The sequence below is a fragment of the Dipodomys spectabilis genome, unplaced genomic scaffold (genome assembly GCF_019054845.1).
Source record: "Dipodomys spectabilis isolate Male_0828 unplaced genomic scaffold, ASM1905484v1 ptg000373l, whole genome shotgun sequence".
Taxonomy (NCBI): Eukaryota; Metazoa; Chordata; class Mammalia; order Rodentia; family Heteromyidae; genus Dipodomys; species Dipodomys spectabilis.
In genome coordinates, this window is record NW_024871050.1 from 3,067,166 (window position 1) to 3,090,230 (window position 23,065).

The 23,065-nt window shown below is 38.4% G+C and overlaps 1 protein-coding gene across 1 annotated transcript in view; it reads right to left on the reverse strand.

Moving 5' to 3' along the window:
* Raph1 (Ras association (RalGDS/AF-6) and pleckstrin homology domains 1) overlaps positions 1-23,065 on the reverse strand; it is an 85,249-nt gene that overhangs the window by 42,346 nt on the left and 19,838 nt on the right. The window contains 2 exon segments of the mRNA XM_042667035.1: positions 169-274; positions 9,929-10,048. Coding sequence (XP_042522969.1) covers positions 169-274; positions 9,929-10,048 — 226 coding nt within the window.

Sequence of the window (23,065 nt, forward strand, 5' to 3'; positions counted from 1 at the left end):
ATCCTCAGACCTCAGCGGCCTGAGTAGCTAGTATTAGAGGTGTGAGCCACGGACGCTCAGCCTGCATATTGTTTTTATATTGAGTCTTGTATTTGAAACTGCAGCTGCATTATTCCTACATTAATATATACTTATCATTATTTACCTTATACATTACATACATCTTACCATTCAAGTTGTATATGGAGAATCGGTAAGAAAAATTGGCCATGTTTGTTTCCTGGCGAAGAGGAGACCTTTTTACTGGTTCTGCAGGCTTGTCAGAATCCAAACTCTTGAAAAAAAAAAAAAAGTTATATTCAAGTCAAGTCTTTATACAAAAAGGATGAAGTTTGCCTTATGATTAAGTGAACTGCCAATATAATAATCAAATCGAAAATCTTAAGGTAAAGCATAATTGGTTTTCACATTATTTTCATTTATTTCAATTTTTAGGTATATGCTTTAGAACCTGAGGCTTAACACTGTCTGTCACAGTTCAGAATAAATGTCTTTTCTTCTTCTTCCTCTATCTTTTTAAAAAATTTTTTCCTGGTCCTGGAGCTTGAACTCAAGGCCTGGGCATTGTCCCTGAGCTTCTTTGTGCTCAAGGCTAGCACTCTATCACTTGAGCCACAACACTGTTTCCAGCTACCACTTCCAGCTTTTTCTGAGTGGTTTATTGGAGATAAGAGTCTCACAAACTTTCCTGCCTGGGCTGGCTTTGAACCATGATCCTCAGCTCTCAGCCTCCTGAGTAGCTAGGATTACAGGTGTAAGCCACCAGCACCCAGCTCAAATGTGTGTGCGTATGTGGTCGCTCGCGTGCTCTCTCTTCCTCTCCCTCTCTCTCTCTCTCTCTCTCTCTGGTATTACTAATTTGAATTTGAGGCTTCCTTCTTGGTTTGCAGGTGGTATAACACTTGAACCACAACTCTAGCTCTTAGAGTTAAGTTTTTTGTTTTTCCAATACATCCTAGCGACTGACCTCTCTTCTCACATAATTCTGCTATCAAATAAACTAGAAACATGAATATAGGTATGATAAATGGAAAAGAAACATTCAGAGTTCTGATAACTCCTTCCTTGAGGGATATGGTTTTGTTCCAGCATAATCTCATTCACTGGCATAAAGTAACCTGAAGATAAGGGACAGTCCTGGGCTAAAAGTTAGTGAGACCTAAAACCTTAGCAAAGCGAACAATCACCATTTCAAAAAGTAATAGAGGGCTTGGAATGTGGCTCAGTGGTAGCATGCTTGCCTAGCATTCATGAAGCCCTGGGTTCCATTCTTCAGTACCACATAAACAGAAAAGTCTGGAAGTGGCGCTATCCTTGAGCTAAAACAAGCTCAGGGACAATGACAATGCCCAGGCCCCAGGACTGGCAAAAAAAAAGTCAAAAGGTCAGTAGACCAAGATGGCGACGGGGCAGTAGGGAAACGCCACAGCTCTCTCCAACCAAAAAGAGAGTTCGAGTTCCAATGCTTAATCTCCCCAAGAGACCAACAACAACAAAAAGACGAACACTCAGAGAAAAACCAGAGGTGGAAAATAACAAAAAAAGAGAGAGGAAAAGAAGAAATTCAGAACAGAGAAGAGCGAAGACCCCTCCCCCAACCTTTACTGGCCGCGCGGCAGTGCGCCAAGCCGCCGGCCAGCCGGCCCGGCGGGGGCTGCCGGAGCCACAGAGACACAGGGGGCTGCTTGCAGATCACCAGGTACCGGATTGCAGAACAGCGGATCGCCAGGAACAGAGAAACCTACCAGCCGGGAGTCTCCACGAGGATCCCACCCCCACCCCTCACTCTCCACCAGAGCGGAGAGGCTCCATCCCGCCAAAGCCGCCCGGCACCAGCAGCGCGACAAAGGGACCTGTTGGCAGACCACCCGCCCAATTGCGATCGCAACGACCCGGTGGGGGCCGCCCAACCCAGCCCGCAACCACCCCAACTGAACTCGGATTGCAACAACAACTGACGACCTACAGGGTGAGTACCCCACAGGGGACAGTGAATCCATCAAGGGAGACCAGAGCTGGAGGGAATCCCCAGACCCTGACCTAGACTCCCTACCCCAACACCCGGACCACAGGACCCACTAAAACTGGGAACTGTTCAAGAGCTCCACCAGCCGGTGGAGCACACTCTGCTGGCCAGGCCAGAGCAAGAGCGCCCCTGGAAGGGAGCTTAAATGCCCAAGCCAGGAACAGCGCCCCTGGGTCAAGACTACCAACAGTAGAAGAATTTTGAACTGTGTCCTCCAGGCTGCATAACCAAGGTGGTATACACATTAGCACAGGCCTAACGAGCGCGCTCCAGGTTGGGGCCGGAACCAGGCCCCGGGACCGGCGCCTGAACAAAGCAAAAAGGGTCAGAAGTGGGGCTGTGGCTCAAATGGTAGGGTGCCAGCCTTGAGCTGAAGAGCTGAGGGACAGCACCCAAACCTAGAGTTCAAGCCCACAACCAGCCCAAAACAAACAAACAAAAACACATCAGGAGCCCATAGCAGACTCCAGTATTTGGGAAAGTGCATCCAGAGCATCTGATCTTCCCAAGAGCACCCGCAGGAGCAAACACAAGCAGTCTAGGCTGCTCAACCCTTCCAAAGGCGGGAATTGCCAGCAATCTACAGCAGAGAGCTGAGAATCCTAAGTAAGTCAGAATAGCAGCTGGAAATAGGCTCCCAACAGAATCCAGATCAGGCACAGACTCTCTCTACCAATACAGAATCAGTAACCAAGCAAAGACAGACACACCAAAACAAGATTGAAGAGCAGTCTCCTGAACCCCCATGCGAAAATCACAGAGAAAAATCACAAGGTTTACCACTACCCAGGACAGCAAACTCACCTCAAAAGCCAGCAGCCACGCAGGGGAGAGCCCCAGTGGGAGCAAAGCAGGAATGGAAGACAAAAACTACATCCAAGGGTTGCTGGAGGCAATGACTCAAGAAATAAAGCGAGAAATGGATCAGAAATTGAAAGAGCACAAGGATGAACTATCAAAAGATATACAGGATATCAAACAAAAGTTGGATGCAAAAATAGAAGCTGCACAAACCTCAGCAAGAAGTGAGATAAACGCCAAATTAGAGGTAATGCATACTGATCTCACCTCATTGAGAGGTGAGATCAGTACTCTGAGAACCAACATTGAATCCATAAAGGGATCCATTTCCACCATGCAAACCACAATAGAAGCCACGGTCAACAGAGTGAATGAAATGGAAGGTAGAGTGTCAGATACAGAAGACAGAATACACCAACTGGACCAAAAAGTGACAGATATGGAAAAATCACTCAAATTAAACCAAAGGGAAATTCAAGAGCAAGCAGATAATGCTAAAAAATTTAACCTTCGCATAATCGGAGTGGACGAAGGTGAGGAATTCCAGAGCAAGGGAATGCAACACCTATTTAACAAGATAGTCAATGAAAATTTTCCCCACCTCAAAAACGACCATCTTAACTACATCACAAAAGCTTATCGAACACCCAACAAGCAAGATCCCAGGAGAAACACTCCTAGGCACATTATAGTAAAAATGATGGATCTGAATAATAAGGAAACAATCCTGCATGCAGCAAAAATGAAGAAGGAGCTATATTACAACGGGAAAAAAATTAGAATCACTGCAGATCTCTCCACACAAACAATGAATGCAAGAAAAGCCTGGGAAAGCACCATACGAGCCCTGAGAGCCAATAACTGCCAACCCAGACTGATATACCTGGCAAAGCTAGCATTCACATTCGATGGAGAACTGAAAACTTTTAATAGCAAAGAAAAACTAAATGAATACATAAACAGTAAGCCAGCATTACAAAGAATTCTAAGAGGGGGGACACAACCTGAAGAAAGCAACCAGGAACTGGAACCTGCAACAAACAGGCATTACTCAAAGTCTAACTGAGCAAGCACAGGAGGAAAGGAAAGAAGAAAAACTTAGGAAAACGGAATGGCAGGGACAACAATGCATCTCTCTATACTTTCTCTTAATACAAATGGGCTGAATTCGCCAATTAAAAGAAAACGAACTGAGGACTGGATCAGAAAACAAGACCCATCCATCTGTTGCCTTCAGGAGACCCACCTCTCAGCCAAACATACAAACAAACTCAGAGTGAAGGGGTGGAAAAGGATCTACCAATCAAATTCCCCCAATAAGAAAGCAGGTGTAGCTATCCTGATATCTGACAAAATAAACTTTTCATTAAAATCAGTACAGAAAGACAAGGACGGACACTACATATTAATAAAGGGAAAAATCCAAGAGGAGGATATAACCATCATCAACTTATATGCCCCAAATATCGGTGCACCCAGATATGTTAAACAAATGCTCTCAAACTTACAGAATAAAATAGATCCCAATACGATAATACTAGGAGACTTTAACACGCCACTCTCACCAAAGGACAGGTCTACCAACCAGAGGATTGGCAAAGAAGCTACCGAATTAAGTGAGGCCATACTTCAAGCGGAATTAACTGACATCTACCGAGTATTTCACCCTAACACAACACAGTACACATTCTTCTCAGCAGCTCATGGAACTTTCTCCAAAATAGACCATATCATAGTTCATGCAAGGAACTTAAGCAAATACAAAGGGATCGACATAATCCCCTGTATCCTATCTGACCACAGTGGAATCAAGCTAGCTCTCAATAACAAAGCATACCGCAGAAATTTCTCTAATACATGGAAATTGAACAGCACACTCCTTAACAAGGCCTGGGTAACAGAAGAGATCAGAGAAGAAATAAAGCATTTCCTACAACTCAATGAAAATGAAAACACCTCACAAAGAAACTTGTGGGACACAGCAAAAGCAGTCCTGAGGGGCAAATTTATTGCCCTCAGTGCCCACATCAAGAGAATGGAGACAGACCAAGTAAATAATCTCATGTTGCAACTAAAACAGCTAGAAAAACAAGAAAAAATGGGACCTAAAGCTACTAGACGAAGCCAGATAACCAAATTGAGAGCAGAGATTAACCAATTAGAAAATCAGAAAACCATAACCAAAATAAACCAAACAAAAAGCTGGTTCTTTGAAAAAATAAACAAAATTGATGGCCCGTTGGCAAGATTAATTAAAAAAAGAAGAGAGGAAACCCATATTAATAGGATTAGGGATGCCACGGGAAACATCACAACACGTACCCAAGATATCCAAACAATTCTAACAGACTACTTTCAAAAGCTATACTCTCTAAAGGAAGAAAATCTGGCGGAAATGGATGCATTTTTAGAGAAATACAAGTTACCCAAACTGAGCAAAGAAGAAGTTAACCAATTAAATAAGCCAATATCCTATAATGAGATACAGGAAGCTATCAAAAGTCTTCCAACAAAAAAAAGCCCAGGACCAGATGGATTCACAGCAGAATTCTATAAGACCTTTAAAGAAGAACTAATACCCATACTCCTCAAGCTCTTCGGAGAAACAGAGAAGGAGGGAGCTATCCCAAACTCATTCTACGAAGCCAATATCACACTCATCCCCAAACCAGGCAAAGACCCAACCAAAAAGGAGAATTACGGGCCAATCTCCTTGATGAACACAGAAGCAAAGATCCTTAACAAGATTCTAGCTAACAGAATCCAGAAACACATAAAAAAAATAATACACTATGATCAGGTAGGCTTCATCCCAGAGACACAGGGATGGTTTAACATACGTAAGTCAATAAATGTAATCCAGCATATCAACAGAGCCAAGGTCAAGAATCACATGATTATCGCCACAGATGCAGAAAAGGCCTTTGGTAAAATTCAACATTCATTCATGCTAAAAGCTCTGGAGAAAATAGGAATAGAAGGAACATTTCTAAAAACAATAAAAGCCATTTATGACAGACCAATAGCCAATATTATACTTAATGGGGAAAAGCTACAACCAATCCTCCTAAAAACAGGAACAAGGCAAGGATGTCCACTGTCTCCACTCCTCTTCAACATAGTCCTAGAACCCTTAGCCAGGGCAATAAGGCAAGAAAAAGACATTAAAGGGATCCGCATAGGGAAAGAAGAAGTGAAACTATCCCTTTTTGCAGACGACATGATACTATACCTCCACGATCCCAAAAAATCCATCCCCAAACTTTTAGAAATCATAAGTCACTTCGGCAAAATAGCAGGATACAAAATAAACCCACAAAAATCAGTTGCCTTCCTATACACTGATAACGCACAGGAAGAGAGGGAAATAAAGGGAGCAACCCCATTCACAATAACCTCCCAAAAAATAAAATATTTAGGAATTAACCTAACCAAAGATGTAAAAGAACTATTTAATGAGAACTATAAAAAGTTAAAGAAAGAAATTGCAGAAGACACTAGGAAATGGAAAGACCTCCCATGCTCCTGGATAGGCCGACTTAATATAGTAAAGATGGTGATACTTCCAAAACTAATATACAAATTCAATGCAATTCCTATTAAAATCCCAATGACGTACATCACTGAAATACAGAAAACAGTCCAAAAATTTATATGGAACAACAAAAGACCTAGAATAGCCAAAACAATTCTAGGGGATAAAGACAATATGGGAGGGCTATCCATGCCGAACTTCAAACTCTACTACAGAGCTATAATCACAAAGACAGCATGGTACTGGCACAAAAACAGACCCGAAGACCAATGGAACAAAATAGAAGATCCAGATACAAATCCACAGGCCTACAGCCAGCTGATATTCCACAAAGGAGCCAAAGACATACAATGGAAAAAACACAGCCTCTTCAACCGCTGGTGCTGGGAAAACTGGGCAGCCACATGCAGAAAACTAAAAGTGGACCCCAGCCTATCACCATGCACCAACATCAACTCAAAATGGATTAAAGACCTTAACATTAAACCTGAATCTCTGAAACTACTACAGGACAGAGTAGGAGAGACACTTGAACTAATAGGCACAGGAAGGAACTTCCTGAACAGAGTCCCAGGGTCACAACAAGTTGGAGAGAGACTCGACAAATGGGACTACCTTAAAATAAAAAGCTTCTGCACAGCTAAATCTATCGCAACTAAACTAGAAAGACAACCAACTAATTGGGAAAAAATATTTACCAGCAATATATCAGACAAGGGGTTAACATCCTGTATATACAGGGAACTCAAGAAACTAATCCCTCCCAAACCTAACAAACCAATTACTAAATGGGCAAGGGAACTAAAGAGGGACTTCTCAAATGAAGAAATAAAAATGGCAAAGAAACACATGAGGAAATGTTCATCATCCCTGGTGGTGAAGGAAATGCAAATAATGACAACCCTGAGATACCACCTTACCCCAGTGAGAATGTCCCACATCCACAAATCAGCCAACGACAAATGCTAGGGGATGTGGAGAAAGAGGAACCCTATTACACTGCTGGTGGGAATGTACACTTATACAACCACTTTGGAAAGCAGTCTGGAGGGTCCTTAGAAAGCTAAAGATTGACCTCCCTTACGACCCAGTCATACCACTTCTAGGCATCTACCCTGAACAACAGGAACCAATATACAAGGACACGTGCACCTCCATGTTTATTGCAGCACTGTTCGCAATAGCTAGGATATGGAAACAACCTAGGTGCCCCACCACAGATGAATGGATCCAAAAATTGTGGTATCTATACACAATGGAATATTATGCAGCCATTAGAAATGACAAAATAATGGCATTTGCAGGGAAATGGATGGAGCTAGAAGGAATCATGTTGAGCGAGGTAAGCCAAGAACGAAGAGACAAACGGTACATGGTCTCCCTGATAAGTGGATGCTAAATCCAAAAGGTTAGGTGAAACGACAAAACTAACAGGACTTAAGAAACAAAGAACTCCCGCTCATCTGGTTGAACCACTACTAAATATCCCCATGCTGCTGATCACAAATATGGTATATAACATGTGAACACTGTTAAATATTACAGACTGTGGTAGACAATTTGCTCCAGGGAAGTTAGAATGAACTTGTGACTTTGAAATTATGTAATCATTTAATCACAATCAAAAAAAAAAAAAGAACCTCGGGGAAGGGAGGGAGGGAGGGGATGGTAGGGGGAAAACAATGGAGGGGGTAACAATGTTCAAGAGGAAGTGTACTCATTACCTCACTCATGTAACTGTAACCCTCTGTATAGTAGCTTTACAATAAAAAAAAAATATATTGACAAAAAAAAAAAAAAGTCAAAAAGTAATAGACTAGTCCTATCAAGATCTCTGGATGAAGGCAAACCATAACCCTACTGTATTATCTGTGACAAAATTATTAGACCTACATTCAGGTATAAGAGACTTACAAGTTATCTACCATCTTCTATTTAATTAAAACTTTTACTTGTTTATTTTTGTGATGCTGAAGATTTAATCAATGGCCTTGTGCACAGCAAGCACACACTAACTGATCTAAATGTTTCCAGTCCTTACCATTCTCGTAAATGATACCTTTCCCCCCATACAATAAAAAATAAAGGTACAACAGAGAAATTCAAGAAAACAAGGAAAAGAAATTCCCTTCATTGTGTAAATAAATTAGCTAAGCTTGGGGCTGGGGGTTTAGCCCAGCAGAAGGTCGCCCGCCCAGCGCGCGCAAGGCCCTGGGTTCGGTGGTCCTCAGTCTTGGGAAAAAAAAAAAAGCTACAAAAAATTTGCTAAGCTTACAATTGTTCTTTTAAAACTTTGATTTCTATCCAAATTAAGTATAGTTTAATATTACTAAGCATTATTATTTGAATAAATTTCAATTTTAAAAGAATGTTAAATATTCTATTTGTAGAACCATGGCATTAGATTAGAATGTTATCTTTTCTACTCATTTATTTCAAAATAAGATTAATATAGTGTATCTGTCCTAATTTTAAAGTTTCCAAATGAACATCCACAATCTCTTTAATGCCCTATTTCAAAGTTTCACAGAACAGTCAAGAAACTTTCCTTTAACCTCAATCCTAACTCTACTGCAGCAACTTAAGTCTAATTCTCCTCACAGTAGAATTGGAGAATAGAAAGTATCTAACGTGTTCTATAAAATAACTCGAGGATTATACGTAAAACAATGATTATAACCTAAATTTGATCAAATATAAAGTTGAAAACACCATTAACTTTAATATGCCAAGTAACACCATGTAGGAACTAAAGTAATGAAACAAACATGACATTTGAATTTCTAGCCATTTAGATCAGTCATGTATTTCTTAAAAATTTCCAAAATACTGAAAAGCATTGTCACACTACACAAGTTTAAATCTAAGATATATTTACATGATAAAAGGAACTAGAGATCATCATGTTAAGCAAAATAAGCCAAACTCAGAGAAATATTACATATTTTCTCTCATGAAATCTAACTTTTTTTCTTTGAAAGACATGAAAGTAGAAGGGCAACTGTTTAGGAAGAGAAAGGAAACAAGCAAGAGCAGGTAAGAGAAAAAAGGGAAACAAAAATGAATAATGAGTGGCGATGATCAAAATATATTATACGCATGCACAATGAAACCCATTGCTTTGTACAATACATGGTAGTAAAGTCTTTAGAATAACCATACAAGATACTATCTACTGTTACAGTTATTATGCATTTAATCTTTAGTGTTTTGGTCACGTTTCTAGCTTAGCAGTATTTTTTTGGGGGTTGGGGGGTGTCTGGTCGTGGGGCCTGAACTCTGGGCCTGGGCGCTGTCCCTCAGCTCTTCAGCTCAAGGCTAGCGCTCTATCACTTGAGCCACAAAGCCACTTCCGGCTTTTTTCTTTTTGCTTATGTGGTGTTGAGGAATAGAACCCAGGGCCTCATGCATGCAAGGCAAGCGCTCTACCACTGAGCCACCTTCCCAGCCCTTAGCAGTATTTTTAAACTTAGCCTACATGCATATCCTTACTTGTGCAAATGAAATTGTTTAAATGCAGTGATGACTTCAAATCCTCAACCAATGTTTCAAGTACCACTTCTAACCTGAGTTAGTTTGTCTAGCTCCCCAAGCCATGCTCCAAACATTTTGTCCAGGTCTTGATCTTCCTTATCACTATCTTCTTCAGCACCATGATCAATTTCTTCATCTGATAGTTGCTCCATCTGAAAAAAAGCATTTATGTTGAATGATTAGTTACAAAGTTAATTTGGAAAATTATGTAGTATATGCTCTGATATATGCGGCAACTTTTTTTTTTTGTCTATTGTGCGGCTTGAACTCTGGGCCTGGGCTCTGTCCCTCAGCTCTTCAGCTTAAGGCTAGCGCTCTACCACTTGAGCCACAGTACTATTTCTGGCTTTTTCTGCTTATGTGGTGCTGAGGAATTGAACCCATGCCTCATGTATGCAAGGCAAGCACTCTACCACTGAGCCACCTTCCCAGCCTCATATGCGGCAACTCTTAAAAATCAATCTTCAATAGACAATTTTGAATTACATAATTTTAATTATTTTATTTTTAGTTTATTACTTTGCAAACCAATTTTTAAGATGTGTGTGGTATATACATATATAAAAGGTACAAATTTGTGTGTGTGTGTGTATACATGCCAGTCCTGGGGCTTGAACTCAGGGCTCTAAGCTGTTGCTTGGCCTTCCCTTCTTCTCCTTCCCCTACCCCCCCTTCCCCCCCCTCCCCAGGCTGGTGCTATTTAAGCCACACCACCACTTCTGGCTAAATTAACTGGAGATAAGTGTCTCCAATTTGTTGTCAGCTGGGTTGGCTTTGAATCTCAATCCTCAGATCTCACCCATTTGAGGAGCTGAGATTACAGGTGCAAGCCACTCAGGCCTAGATGCAAACTTTTAAAAAGGTCCCTAAGAGCTTGATTAAGGCCAACTCACTCACTTTCTCACTTAGTCTCTCTCTCTCTCTGTCTCTCTCTCTCTCACACACACACACACACACACAAACAACAACAACATAAGTAATAAAGGACCAAATGGCACTAGAAGAACTTCGTTAAGTCTTCAGGACTAGACATTTTATAAGAAACTCTTTATATAATTTTACACAAACTCTCTCATTTGCACATAAATAAAATTAGGTGAAGAATAATTTAGATACTCTGATTTTCAGTTACTCTTATGTAACCCCCTCTCCTTCCCCCCCACCACCCCCAGTTACTCCTAATAAACTTCAGTTACATTCTGAAATGTGGTTACTCCTTGGTAACTTTACTCAAGGCTCACATGTAAATGAGTGTGAGAATTTGAAGCCAAATGTGTATGATTTAAGTTGTATCCTAGATTTCAAACTGCCTACCAAAGAGGTGCTTTTAGTAGCCACCAGATAAAGAGATGAATTTGAGAAAAGTAAAATAAAAAGTAAAAATTTTTATTCATTCACTCAACAAATATTTACTAACTAACTTCTACATGTCAGACATTATTCTAGGTAAGAAGCAAGAATGTGCTCAGAGCACCTATGGCCTTTTAAGTTTAGTAAACTACTAGGATATCTATACTTAGAGTAAAATCCTCCTTGTTTTATTCTAATTATAAGCAGTATCTTGTAAGCAGGATAACTGCTATTGGGGGTGGGGGGCGGGGGGAACGCAGAATGAAAGCCAGTAGGCTGCTGCGATGGTATGGGAGAGAAGTTCGTAAGGCCTCAACTACTGGTTAGAGATGAACAATGAACATGTAAATATGGACTATGCACAATTCCAAGTGTTTGCTATTTACTCATTTTGTATTTATTAGTTCACAAAATCCTTGGAATAATCATATAAAATGGATAAAATTACTCATATATACTGTCAAAACAAACAAAAAAGGTACAGTTTCCCTAAATTAGCCCTCCTACATAGCTAGAATTCAAATGTAGTCAGGCCCATGCTCTTAACTATTGTAAAATACTGTACTTCTGTGAGATTAAATGAAGTAATGTAGTCAAACTAAAAATACTTAGAAAAGTAATGAGCAAAGTCAAAAGAACTGATCTGGAGTAGGAAAGGGTGATGTATGGAAAAATAAAAGATAATTTCTAAATTTCTGGTTTCAACAACTGAGAGGGAAATGATACTGGGTGGGGGAGGTAGATTATTTTTTTAAAGGCTGGATTAAACATCCAATTAGAAAAACAATGAGGAAATACAGACTCAGGTAATGAAAAGGCTAAATTTAATCACCTGAGTAGTATTTCAAAATCATGCTTATTACAGAAAAATAACAGAATACACCAAATAATGATTTAACTAATATTTTAAATTAAATTACATTTATTTTATTCATGAAGTAGAAACGAAAATAATGGCTGTGTGATCTATTATTGCTGTTATGTTGGCTGATTTTATCTTACCAATAAAAATAATTGAGCTCAGTTACTGTTATTATAGACTGAAACTGGTACAGCTAAGTTTTCACTTATGAATCTTCCTTTCAGGAGATATTTACTACTCTGTTTGTGAAGGGGATGATGTTTCTCCATCACTAAGGTCGACCTTAGATTAGGCTTAAGAATTTGTTTAAACATTTCCTGGAAGAACAGATAAAAAGAGCAAAGAAGGAAGATATGTTTGAGACAATATCATGAGACCAAGACAAATAAAACAAGAAGGGAGAGTAAGACCCTAAAGTTAATGATCAAAGTAGGACCCTATTCATGTAAAGCCTGGAAAGCCAACATTATGGGGCCTTGTATTCCCTCACCCCTACTGTGCAGGCCATTAGTTTCTTAAATATGGAAGTGAAGAGGAGGAATAGCCAGAATAGTACTTTAATCAGAGGACAGGGTGGCTGTAAGTTTTTAAAACTGACCACTATATAAATATAAATGTAATAAATATGTTATATTTATTATATTACGTTAATATATGTTAACTATAACATATAATAATACAATATATAATTATAATATATATAAATATATATTATAATTATATATAATATTAACTATAACTTAATATTAGGAAATGGAATTCCTAGGAGGAAAGCCAATTTACACAAGTACAGAAAAACTTATGGCATATAGTAAGATGCCTTATAACAACAGCTCTTTTTGCCCTTTTAATGAAAAGAAAATTGCTTTTTACAAGTGTCTTATACTTAAAACCACATGAAAATTCTCAAAATATAGACAGCAGAGTTGCTCCTAGAGATTTCTCTAGTGTGCTCAATGTTCCAAAAAGACATGAAAATCTTCCATTTCATTAAACATTTATGGTATGTCTTCTATGTGTCAGCTATGAGAGGAACAGATGCACACAATGGCCTCTGTTGTTGCATTCTATATGATCTAGAAAGGAAACCAATAATGATGAAATGCTGTGTTAAGTAGGAAACCAATGAAACAGTGATTAGTAAAGTTCTTTCTGTAGGCCTTCAAGCATCATAACAGATTTTATGTTAAATGAGTGTTGTTTAATTCAATCTGAAAAGGAGAAAGGATGATGTTTCAGTAGAGATGGGAAGGGTGAGGAGAGAGGACAAGGATATTTTACATGGGGCAAGCAGTGTGTGCAAGTGTATAAAAGTATGAGAAAATAAGGCACATGTTGAGAACTCCAAGTGGCTTAGTGTTTCTGAAGGTGATATAATCTCTGGGAAAAGGAGTTTAGAGAGATGGGGAGAAGTAAAATTATAAATCATAATGAAAAGCTGGACTTTATCCTGTAGAGCAGTATTCTTTTCCATCTATGGTCTACCAATTGATATGTATCAAAACTACCTGAAACATTCTTTAAAAGTTCTTAAATGGCCTGATTAAGATCTACTAAATACTACTGTTAAAGGGATGAGAAATTTTTAATAAATTCACCTCTGTACTATTTAGGTTCACTAGTTTGAAAACTTAAGAAGAAATACATTTGTTTTGTTGCAATTACTGGGTAGATTTTTAAGGCAAAAAGTAATGCAGTTTTGTATGACCAATTAGGTTAGAGGCAGAAGAGAAGAAATGAGAATGAGAAATATTCCTGCAAACCATGAAGAAATCAGGCATTTTGATTCCAAAATTAACATATCCCAATTACTCATTCATTACTAAAACCCCATTATTTTTCTCAATTATTGAATAAATCTTAGTTATTTCCAGTTATGCTTCAGTAACTTTATCCCTTCCAATTTTTTTTTTTTTCCAGTCCTGGGGCTTGCACTCAGGGCCTAGGTACTGTCCTTGAGCTTCTTTTGCTCAAGGAAAGCACTCTACCAGTTGAGCCACAGCACTACTTCTGGCTTTTTCTATGTATGTGGTGCTAAGGAATCAAATCCAGAGCTTCATGCATGCTAGGCAAGCACTCTACCACTGAGCCATATTTTCAGACCCCAAAATGTTTTTTAATACCTCCTATACTGCTGTAATATGATAAATAATTCTAAAGAAAAACACTCAGTAGAAAAAAAGGCTTTATATGTAGACTTTCATGTTCAAGGAGTTCTCCCAACTGTGCAACATACAACTATTGCATTATAAAAGCAAGAGGAAGGAAACCAAAATCAGACAAAAGAAACAATAAAAACCTGTGTTATATTTAGTAATGCATAAAACGAGGAAGAAGACCCCTCACAGGGAAGAGTGAGGAAGTGAGAGCAGAAAAGAAACAGGATACAACACAATGTAAAATGGACTGAGAATCAGGGATGGCAGGCTATTAACTATATACAAGTATGTAATGATATCTGGAATGTTTGGTTTGTCGCTTGATGTACAAGTATTATTCCTTTAACCCTGGATCTTCAGTTCTGCTATGAAAATAGAAACTGGGAATTTAATAGTCTTTTAAGTTTTAAAAGTTGATTGCCCTCCCCCCAATTTAACACTTTTTGTCCCTGTTTGTTGTTTAAAAAAATTGTGTTCTATGCATATACCAGATTTTCTGAGCATTTTAGCTTTGTTAAATAATCACCATTTTATAGCTCTTTGTAATTTATAAATCAAATGAATTTAATTTTAAAGAGATCAAAAGTTGGTTTTGCAATATATCACTAAAATTTCCTCTTCAGATTAGTGGTATTTAACATAGAGGTTCCATGTTCTACTCAGGATTAAACATTAAAAAGTACTTTTGCAGGACTGGGAAGGTGGCTCAGTGGTACAGCACTTGCCTTGCATGCATGAGACCCTGGGTTCGATTCCTCAGCACCACATAAGCAAAAAGAAAAAAGCCGGTATTGGCGCTGTGGCTCAAGCGGTAGAGCATTAGCCTTAAGCTGAAGAGCTGAGGGACAGCGCCCAGGCCCAGAGTTCAGGCCCCACCACTGGACCCCCCCCCCCAAAAAAAAGTACTTTTTGCCTATAAACAACATTATGGTAGGAACTACATAGTATGTATACACATACACACACATATATGCAAGTGTGGCAAAAAAAAAAAAAAAAAAGCAATTCCATGGCTTTAAGAAAGGATGATAAACAAAGATACAGTGATTAACAAAATTCTTTCTATAGACCTAGCATGTAACCATTTCCAAGGAAGCTAATGGTCTCCAAGTGTTCAAAGGGACTAGGAAGGAAGCAGTACTCTTACTCACAGGAGCAAGCCACAATTTACTGGGCGCCAGGGAAATTGTATAGACTGTCTGGTTCTCCAGGAGTGCTGACAGTTTTGCAAAGTGTCTGCATGGAGGTGAATCTCTTTAACTAAAGCTGTATTATTCCTGGACCAGCCAAGTTGAGATCTTTCATTAAGAAGAAAGAGAAGTGCTACACCAGAAATGATTTGCATTCCCCAGCTTTCTCTTTTATTTATGTGTTTTCTGTCAACCTAGGTTGTAAATGAACATATTCTCTTCATTATCATGTACATTCGCTGTAAAGTAATTAGAGATAAGAAAGCACACAAATAATGTAGAAGTATTTTAACAGTTGTCATAAAAGTTGTAATGCTTAAGAGCTATAAGTCAAATCAAAGGCAATTTATCTAATTTTTTTATTTACCAAGCACTTAAATACATCTTTAGAACAGAAATTCATTTTTCCAAAACAATGAGCCATATAAGAAGGGATAGTGGGAGAACAACAAAAGAGTGGGTAACATTTTCAACAAGAAATGTCCTCATTACCTTACTCATGTAACTGTAACCCCTCTGTGCAGCATCTTTACAATAAAATAAAAAAATTCATAATAAAAAAGATCAAGAGAAAAAAATAAGCATTCCTTTATTTATACAAGCTTTTCCTAAAATTAGATATTCTTAATCTCTTAAACCCTGAACAGCAACTCTTTATCTAAACTAGTAAAAACAATCTTAGTTCAATGTTCTATAAAGAAATTCTTAACATTATTAATAAAAAAAATTCTAAGGACCAATTCTTACAGATTACAACACAACATGCAATCAATCAGTATGTAAAACCACAGAGGAGCTAAAAAACAATGAAGACAAACAGCAACACAAAAAGGGTAAACATAATTCTTTGTTTATATTTTAGCTTTTCTATTTTAAGAGCTGTGACAGAGTAAATTTTGTTGTTTTAAGCCACCCACTGTGTGGTAATTTATTATGGCAGCCCTAACAGTCATATATATATATATATATATATATATATATATATATGTATGAACATGTATGTGTGTATACATTTATACAAATGACCAGCATAGAGAAACATACACATACACACATGTAAAAATGTGCAGATAGGACTTCTGCCTCTGTACAAATTCATCTTTCTCCTTCATTTCCACATCTTGGACTTTCTAATTGTGTGACAGGTAGGTAGGTAGTTATCTCTGCACACAGCTTATGTTGTACATGCATTCTCTTGCTTCTCCAGATGTAGCAGCAGCAACCTCATATCCTCTAGTAGGAGAAATTATCTTTAAACTCTTGATTGCAGGGTGCTGGTGGCTCATGCTTGTAAATCATAGTGACTCAGGCTGCTGAGATCTGAGGATCCCCGTTCAAAGCCAGCTGAGGCAGCAAAGTTTATGAGATTCTTATCTCCAGTTAACCAAAAAAAAAAAAAATGGAAGTGGCGCCGTGGCTCAAAGTGGTAAAGCACTAGCCTTAAGCACAGCCCCTGAGTTGAAGCCCCACAACCAACAAACAAAAAAAAACAAATTTTTGAAAGCTGAGAGGCAGGCCGTGTTTTTCTATACTTTCACTACATTATCTCCTACCAGACAGCCAAATGTTTGGTAACAATTCCAATTCTAAAGACAACTCACACTTTCAGAGGAAAGAAAAGTGGCAGATACCTGCAGCCTACAGCTTGGACACCACTGTGTTGCTTTGAATCAACACAAGATTTCAAACAAGGGTTAATGGCAGGATAGAAATAAACAGGGAAATGTGTATGTATGTTGTAGTTATTTCCTATGTGTGTATAACACACACATATTTTCACTACAAGGATCAAGTAGCAGTTATACCCCAGTGGCAATCAGCACACTTAAGATTTTTTGTTTTCTAAATGCATACACTACACAAAAAGTAACCAGAGATCCTTGGAGTAAAGACAAAATAAGAGGAGTCCCTAGAATATCTTACTGTGCCAGTAAGTGCTCAGTTAATGATGGGTACAAGCCAAATGTAGATAGGAACTAGCCTGAGGCTGGTCTTAGGGACCTAAACTGAAACAGTTTAAACATCAAAATAAATTATGACAAAAACAAACTGAACTCATACTGAAATAAACAAAAAGGTTCTTCCATAGAATGCCAACTAATACTGGAGCAGTAGAGTAAATGACAGAAAAGTCACCATTTTTACAATCACTGATATAACTATGGACTAGTTTTTAAAATAATAAAAATTCAATGTATTTATTTTTTACGTGCAAGGCAGTAAGCATCAACATAACTTAAAGCAGTATGTACAACTTTGATGAGACAACATATTCTAAAATTACCTCCCCACAAATTGCATTTTTATGTGGTCTAGACAAATGTATAGTGCTATGTAGCCCTTATTACAGTATCGTACATAGTATTTTTACTTAAAAGTCCTCTGTGCCCCACAACCAAAAAAAAATTTTTTTTAATCTACATATGCAACTTGTGGGCAGGGACAGGAGGGGGAAATTGGAGAAAAGTAGAGGAAAGGGTGACACTGTTCAAAAAGAGAATTATATTCATTATCTGATTAATAAAATGGTAACCCCTCCATACAACATCTTAAAATAACAACAAAATTGTATTTTAGAAAACATTTGATTCTACCTACAGCCAGCATTATACTCAATGGTGAAAAACTAAAGCCATTTCCTCTTAACTCAGGAACAAGACAAGGATGCCCACTCTCTCCACTTCTCTTCAATCTAGTATTAGAATGCCTAGCTACAGCAATAAGACAAGATGCAGACATAAAGGGGATCCAAATAGGGAAAGAAGAAATAAAACTCTCCCTCTTTGCAGATGACATGATCTTGTATTTAAAGAATCCCATAGACTCCACTCCCAAATTACTCAAGCTGATTCAAAACTTTGGCAAAGTAGCAGGTTATAAAATTAACCCCCAAAAATCAATGGCTTTTCTGTATGCCAACAATGAGAAAAGTGTGGCTGAAATTAGGAAAGCAACTCCATTTGTAATAGCCCCACAAAAAATAAAATACCTAGGAATTAACTTAACTAAAGAAGTGAAGGACCTCTATGATGAAAACTTTAAAATCTTGAAAAAGGAAATCAACACAGAACTTAAAAAATGGCAAAACCTCCCATGCTCCTGGATTGGAAAGATTAACATCGTGAAAATGGCAATACTGCCCAAGGCTATCTACAAATTCAACGCAATACCTATCAAAATTCCACCTTCATTCTTCAAGGAAATAGAAGAGGCAATCCAAAAATTCATATGGAACAATAAAAGACCCCGAATAGCAAAAACGCTCCTTAACGGAAAGAACACTGCTGGAGGAATATCAATACCAAATTTCAAACTCTACTATAAAGCCATAGTAATCAAAACAGCTTGGTATTGGCATAAGAACAGACCTCAGGACCAATGGAATAGAATTGAAAACCCAGAAATGAACCTACAGACCTATAGCCATCTAATCTTCGATAAGGGAGCTAAAACAATAGAATGGAAGACAGACAGCCTCTTCAGTAAATGGTGCTGGCAAAACTGGTTAACTACATGTAGAAAACTAAAGCTAGATCCTTATATATCACCCTGCACCAGAATCAACTCCAAATGGATCAAAGACCTTGAACTCAAAGCAGACACTCTGAAAACATTACAGGATGGAATAGGAGAAACCCTGGGTCTCCTTGGCTCAGGCCGAAATTTTCTGAATAGAGACCCGGAAACACAACAAATCAGAGAAAGGTTGGACAAATGGGATTGTATAAGGTTGCAGAGCTTCTGCAGGGCAAATGACATAGCTAGCAAGATCAATAGAAAGCCCACGGACTGGGAGAAGATCTTTACTAGCCATACAACGGACAAGGGTCTCATATCTAAAATATACTTGGAACTCAAAAAATTAAATCACTCAACAACAAATCCTCAAAGAAACAACTGCCCAATAAGTAAGTGGGCGAAAGACTTAAAGAGAAGCTTCTCTGAAGAAGAAAGAAGGATGGCCAATAGACACATGAAGAAATGTTCAACATCCCTAGCCATAAAAGAAATGCAAATCAAAACAACATTGAGATATCACTGCACTCCAGTTAGAACAGCAAAAATCAAGAACTCTAACAACAACAGATGCTGGAGGGGATGTGGACAGAAAGGAACCTTACTTCATTGTTGGTGGGAATGTAAACTTGTTCAACCACTTTGGAAAGCAGTATGGAGGTTCCTCAAAAGACTCCACATAGAGCTCCCCTATGACCCAGCAATCCCACTTTTGGGCATTTACCCTAATGTTTACAAAAAAGACCACACTAAAGCTACCAGCACAACTATGTTTATTGCAGCATTATTTACCATAGCTAAGATATGGAACCAACCCAGATGCCCCTCAATAGATGAATGGATCAAGAAAATGTGGTATATATACACAATGGAATTCTATGCCTCCATCAGAAAGAATGACATTGTCCCATTTGTTAGGAAATGGAAAGGCTTGGAAAAAATTATATTAAGTGAAGTAAGCCAGGCCCAAAGAAACATAGGTCCCATGGTTTCCCTTATTTGCAATATCTAGTATAGGTATGAGTCAAGCGGAAAAAGTCAGAGAATGTGATGTTAGGAAAACGAACCCTCAAATATGTATTTTAATGTTTTTGTTTCTTTCATGCATGTGTTTCTAACGCATTTATAAGATTATTTCTTGGTTGCTTTGTATGTCCCTCCCCCACAGTATAACCCCCGCTTTCACTATATTTGATGTCAGTATAACTTGTGGAGGAGATGGGGACAAACAAGTCGTTTAAGGATTCAGGTGGACCTGTTGCAACAATGAGAAGTACAAAATGTCATGTCAAAACCAGCTTTACAATGTCGGAGGGGGGGGGAGGGGGGGTATGATTGGGTGGGGGGGAGGGGGGAGGCTGGGAAGGGAGGTGAAGGGTAAACAAAGGAGGAGGCTGCAATGCTTGGTAAGAAATGTATGCATTATCCTGACCATGTAATTGTAACCCCTCTGTACAGTATGTTCTCAAATAAAATAAAATAAAATTTAAAAAAAAATAAAAAAATAAAATAAAAATATAAATAAAAAAAAAAAAGAAAAGAAAACATTTGATTCTGAGGGAACATACACTAAGGAATTTTGTCATAAAGTGGCACAATATTTCTTATTTCTTCTCATAGGTCTGAGGAAAAAATGTGGGGGAGGGGGAGAAGAGTATGTATATGTGTGAATGATAGGGATAGGGATCCAGAAATGTTAAACTGGCAAACTGTAAGTATTAGGTGAATCTGGGTAAAGGGAATGTAGGAATTGTTCGCAATCTTTTTGGCGGTTGTTGCTGGTATTGAGGTTTGAACTCACAGCTTCATTTTTGCTGCTGAGCTCTACCTAAAGCCATTTTTGCTGCTTATATTTGAGGTAAGTTCTCATTTTTTGCCCAAGCTGGCTTGGACCACAATTTTCCTATTTTATAGTTTCCACCATAGTTGAGATGACAGATGTGTGCCATTACTCTTGGCTTTTTTGTTGTTGAGATGGAGTCCTGTGAACTTTTGGGCCAGTGTCAGCCTGAAATCAATGTCCTCTTGATCTCTGCATCCCAAATAGCAGGAATAACAGTTGTGTATCACTGTGCTCAGTTATTAGTTGAGATGGGAAAATCCTATGTTTTGCCTAAGTTGGCCTCAAACCACAATCTTTCTGATTTTTGCCTCCTGAATAGCTAGGATTACAGGTGTGAGACACAGGTACCCAGTTGAGAATTGTTTATAATCTTACAGCATTAAGTCTGAAATTACATTAAAATAAGTTAAGGAAGGAGGAGGAAGCAGAAGGAAAAATAAAGAGAAAAAAAAACACTGATTCTAGGAAAACTTCAGTTGTAGTTTAGTTAGCAAACAAGTCAACAGATGGATCATTTAAAACTCAGAAATAAATTTAAGAGACAAAAGTAAAGCTCAGACATAAAAAAAATTTAACCAGTGAATACTGGTTTTTAACCAGTGAATACTGAAAATAGAATATAGTGCTAGTGGCTCATGCCTGTAATCCTAGCTATTCTGGAGGCTGAAATCTAAGGATGGTAGTTCAAAGCCAGCCCGGGCAAGAAAGTCTGTGAGACTCTTATCTCCAATAAACCACCAGAAAACTGGAATTGGTGCTGTGGCTCAAGTGGTAGAATGTTAGCCTTGAGCTTAAGAGCTGAGGGACAGCACCCAGGCTCAGAGTTTAAGCCCCATGACTGAAAAAGAAAAAAGAATACTGAAAATAATTGTGTACAGTAGATCCTTGATATTTGTGGGTACATGGTTCCAAGGAGACCTCCATAGAGGAAAATTCACACTGCTTAGGATGTAGTATTTACTGCTGTACTATGGATGCTTGATTCACTTTTCCATTACAGTATGGCCCATTTGTAGTAAAGCCACGCCACATTCTAAAGAAATTCCAACAGGAGTCATTTTTCAGAAATGGTCATTGTGGACCATTCTTAAAAGTCAGACACTACAGCAGGAAAAGGGACAGATGTGGGAAAAGGCATGCTTTGTAGAACAGACCTGGTACTTCACGAGGGCACACTGATACAATGGAACTTCTTGAGGGCAATCTGGCCATTTCTTCCCAGGGTTAAGGAAACTAGGGGAAAAAACCTCTTGTTGCAAGCTCAAATGTCTGCAGGAGTCAAGCAGCCTAAATACATACCTGACATACATGTATACATGTACAGAGAGAGAGAGAGAGGGAGAGAGGGAGAGATGGAAAGAGGGAGAGGGGGGGAGAGAGAGAGAATAATTGAGCCTGGAAACTGTGAGGGCATAGTTTAGCTAACAGCATTTAAAAAAATTTTTTTAAACTTTATTTTGTTAGTAGCTAATGGGGACAGTTGTAAAACCTTGTGAATATACTAAAACTCACTGAATTATACAGTTTTAAAAAGAAGTTTTTTGTATTGTTTCAGTTTAGAAAACTGAATATTCAAATGATATGTTAAACAAAAGAAGAGCAGCATACTACTTTTGTGAGGCCTAGGAACTTTGTTCCTTCCTATGGTATTTATAGTTAATCAGCCTTATATTGTGTAGAGGTTATTTGTGTACTTACTTTATCACCTTCCATACCCAACAGATCACAAACACTGCAAAGAGAAGACTATATATAGTACTCAGTTTTTACACTAGAGCAATCCTTTTCACACTAGAGCTATCTTTTCTAAATCTGAACTTTAACTTTTTTTTCAACCAAACTTTTCCAATTTAAGATAACTCAAAATTTGACAGCATTTAAGATGATTCAAAGGTGCATTCCTTTTTTCTTTTTTTGGTGTGAGTACTAAGGCTTAAGCTCAGAGCCTTGAGATCCTCCTTTTTGCTCAAGGCTGACATTCTACTATTTGAGCCAAACTTCCACTTCTGGCTTTTTTTCTGGTTAAGTGGAGGTAAGAGTCAGATTTGTCTGCTTGAGCTGGCTTTGAACAAGGATTCTCAGATCTTATTCAACCATTTAAAAACCGTATCTCAAAAATGGCAAAGAAACACATGAGGAAATGTTCATCATCCCCAGTTGTAAAGGAAATGCAAATGAAAAGAACCCTGAGATACCACCTTACCCAATCAGAATGGCCCATATCCTAAATTTAGCCAACAACAAATGCT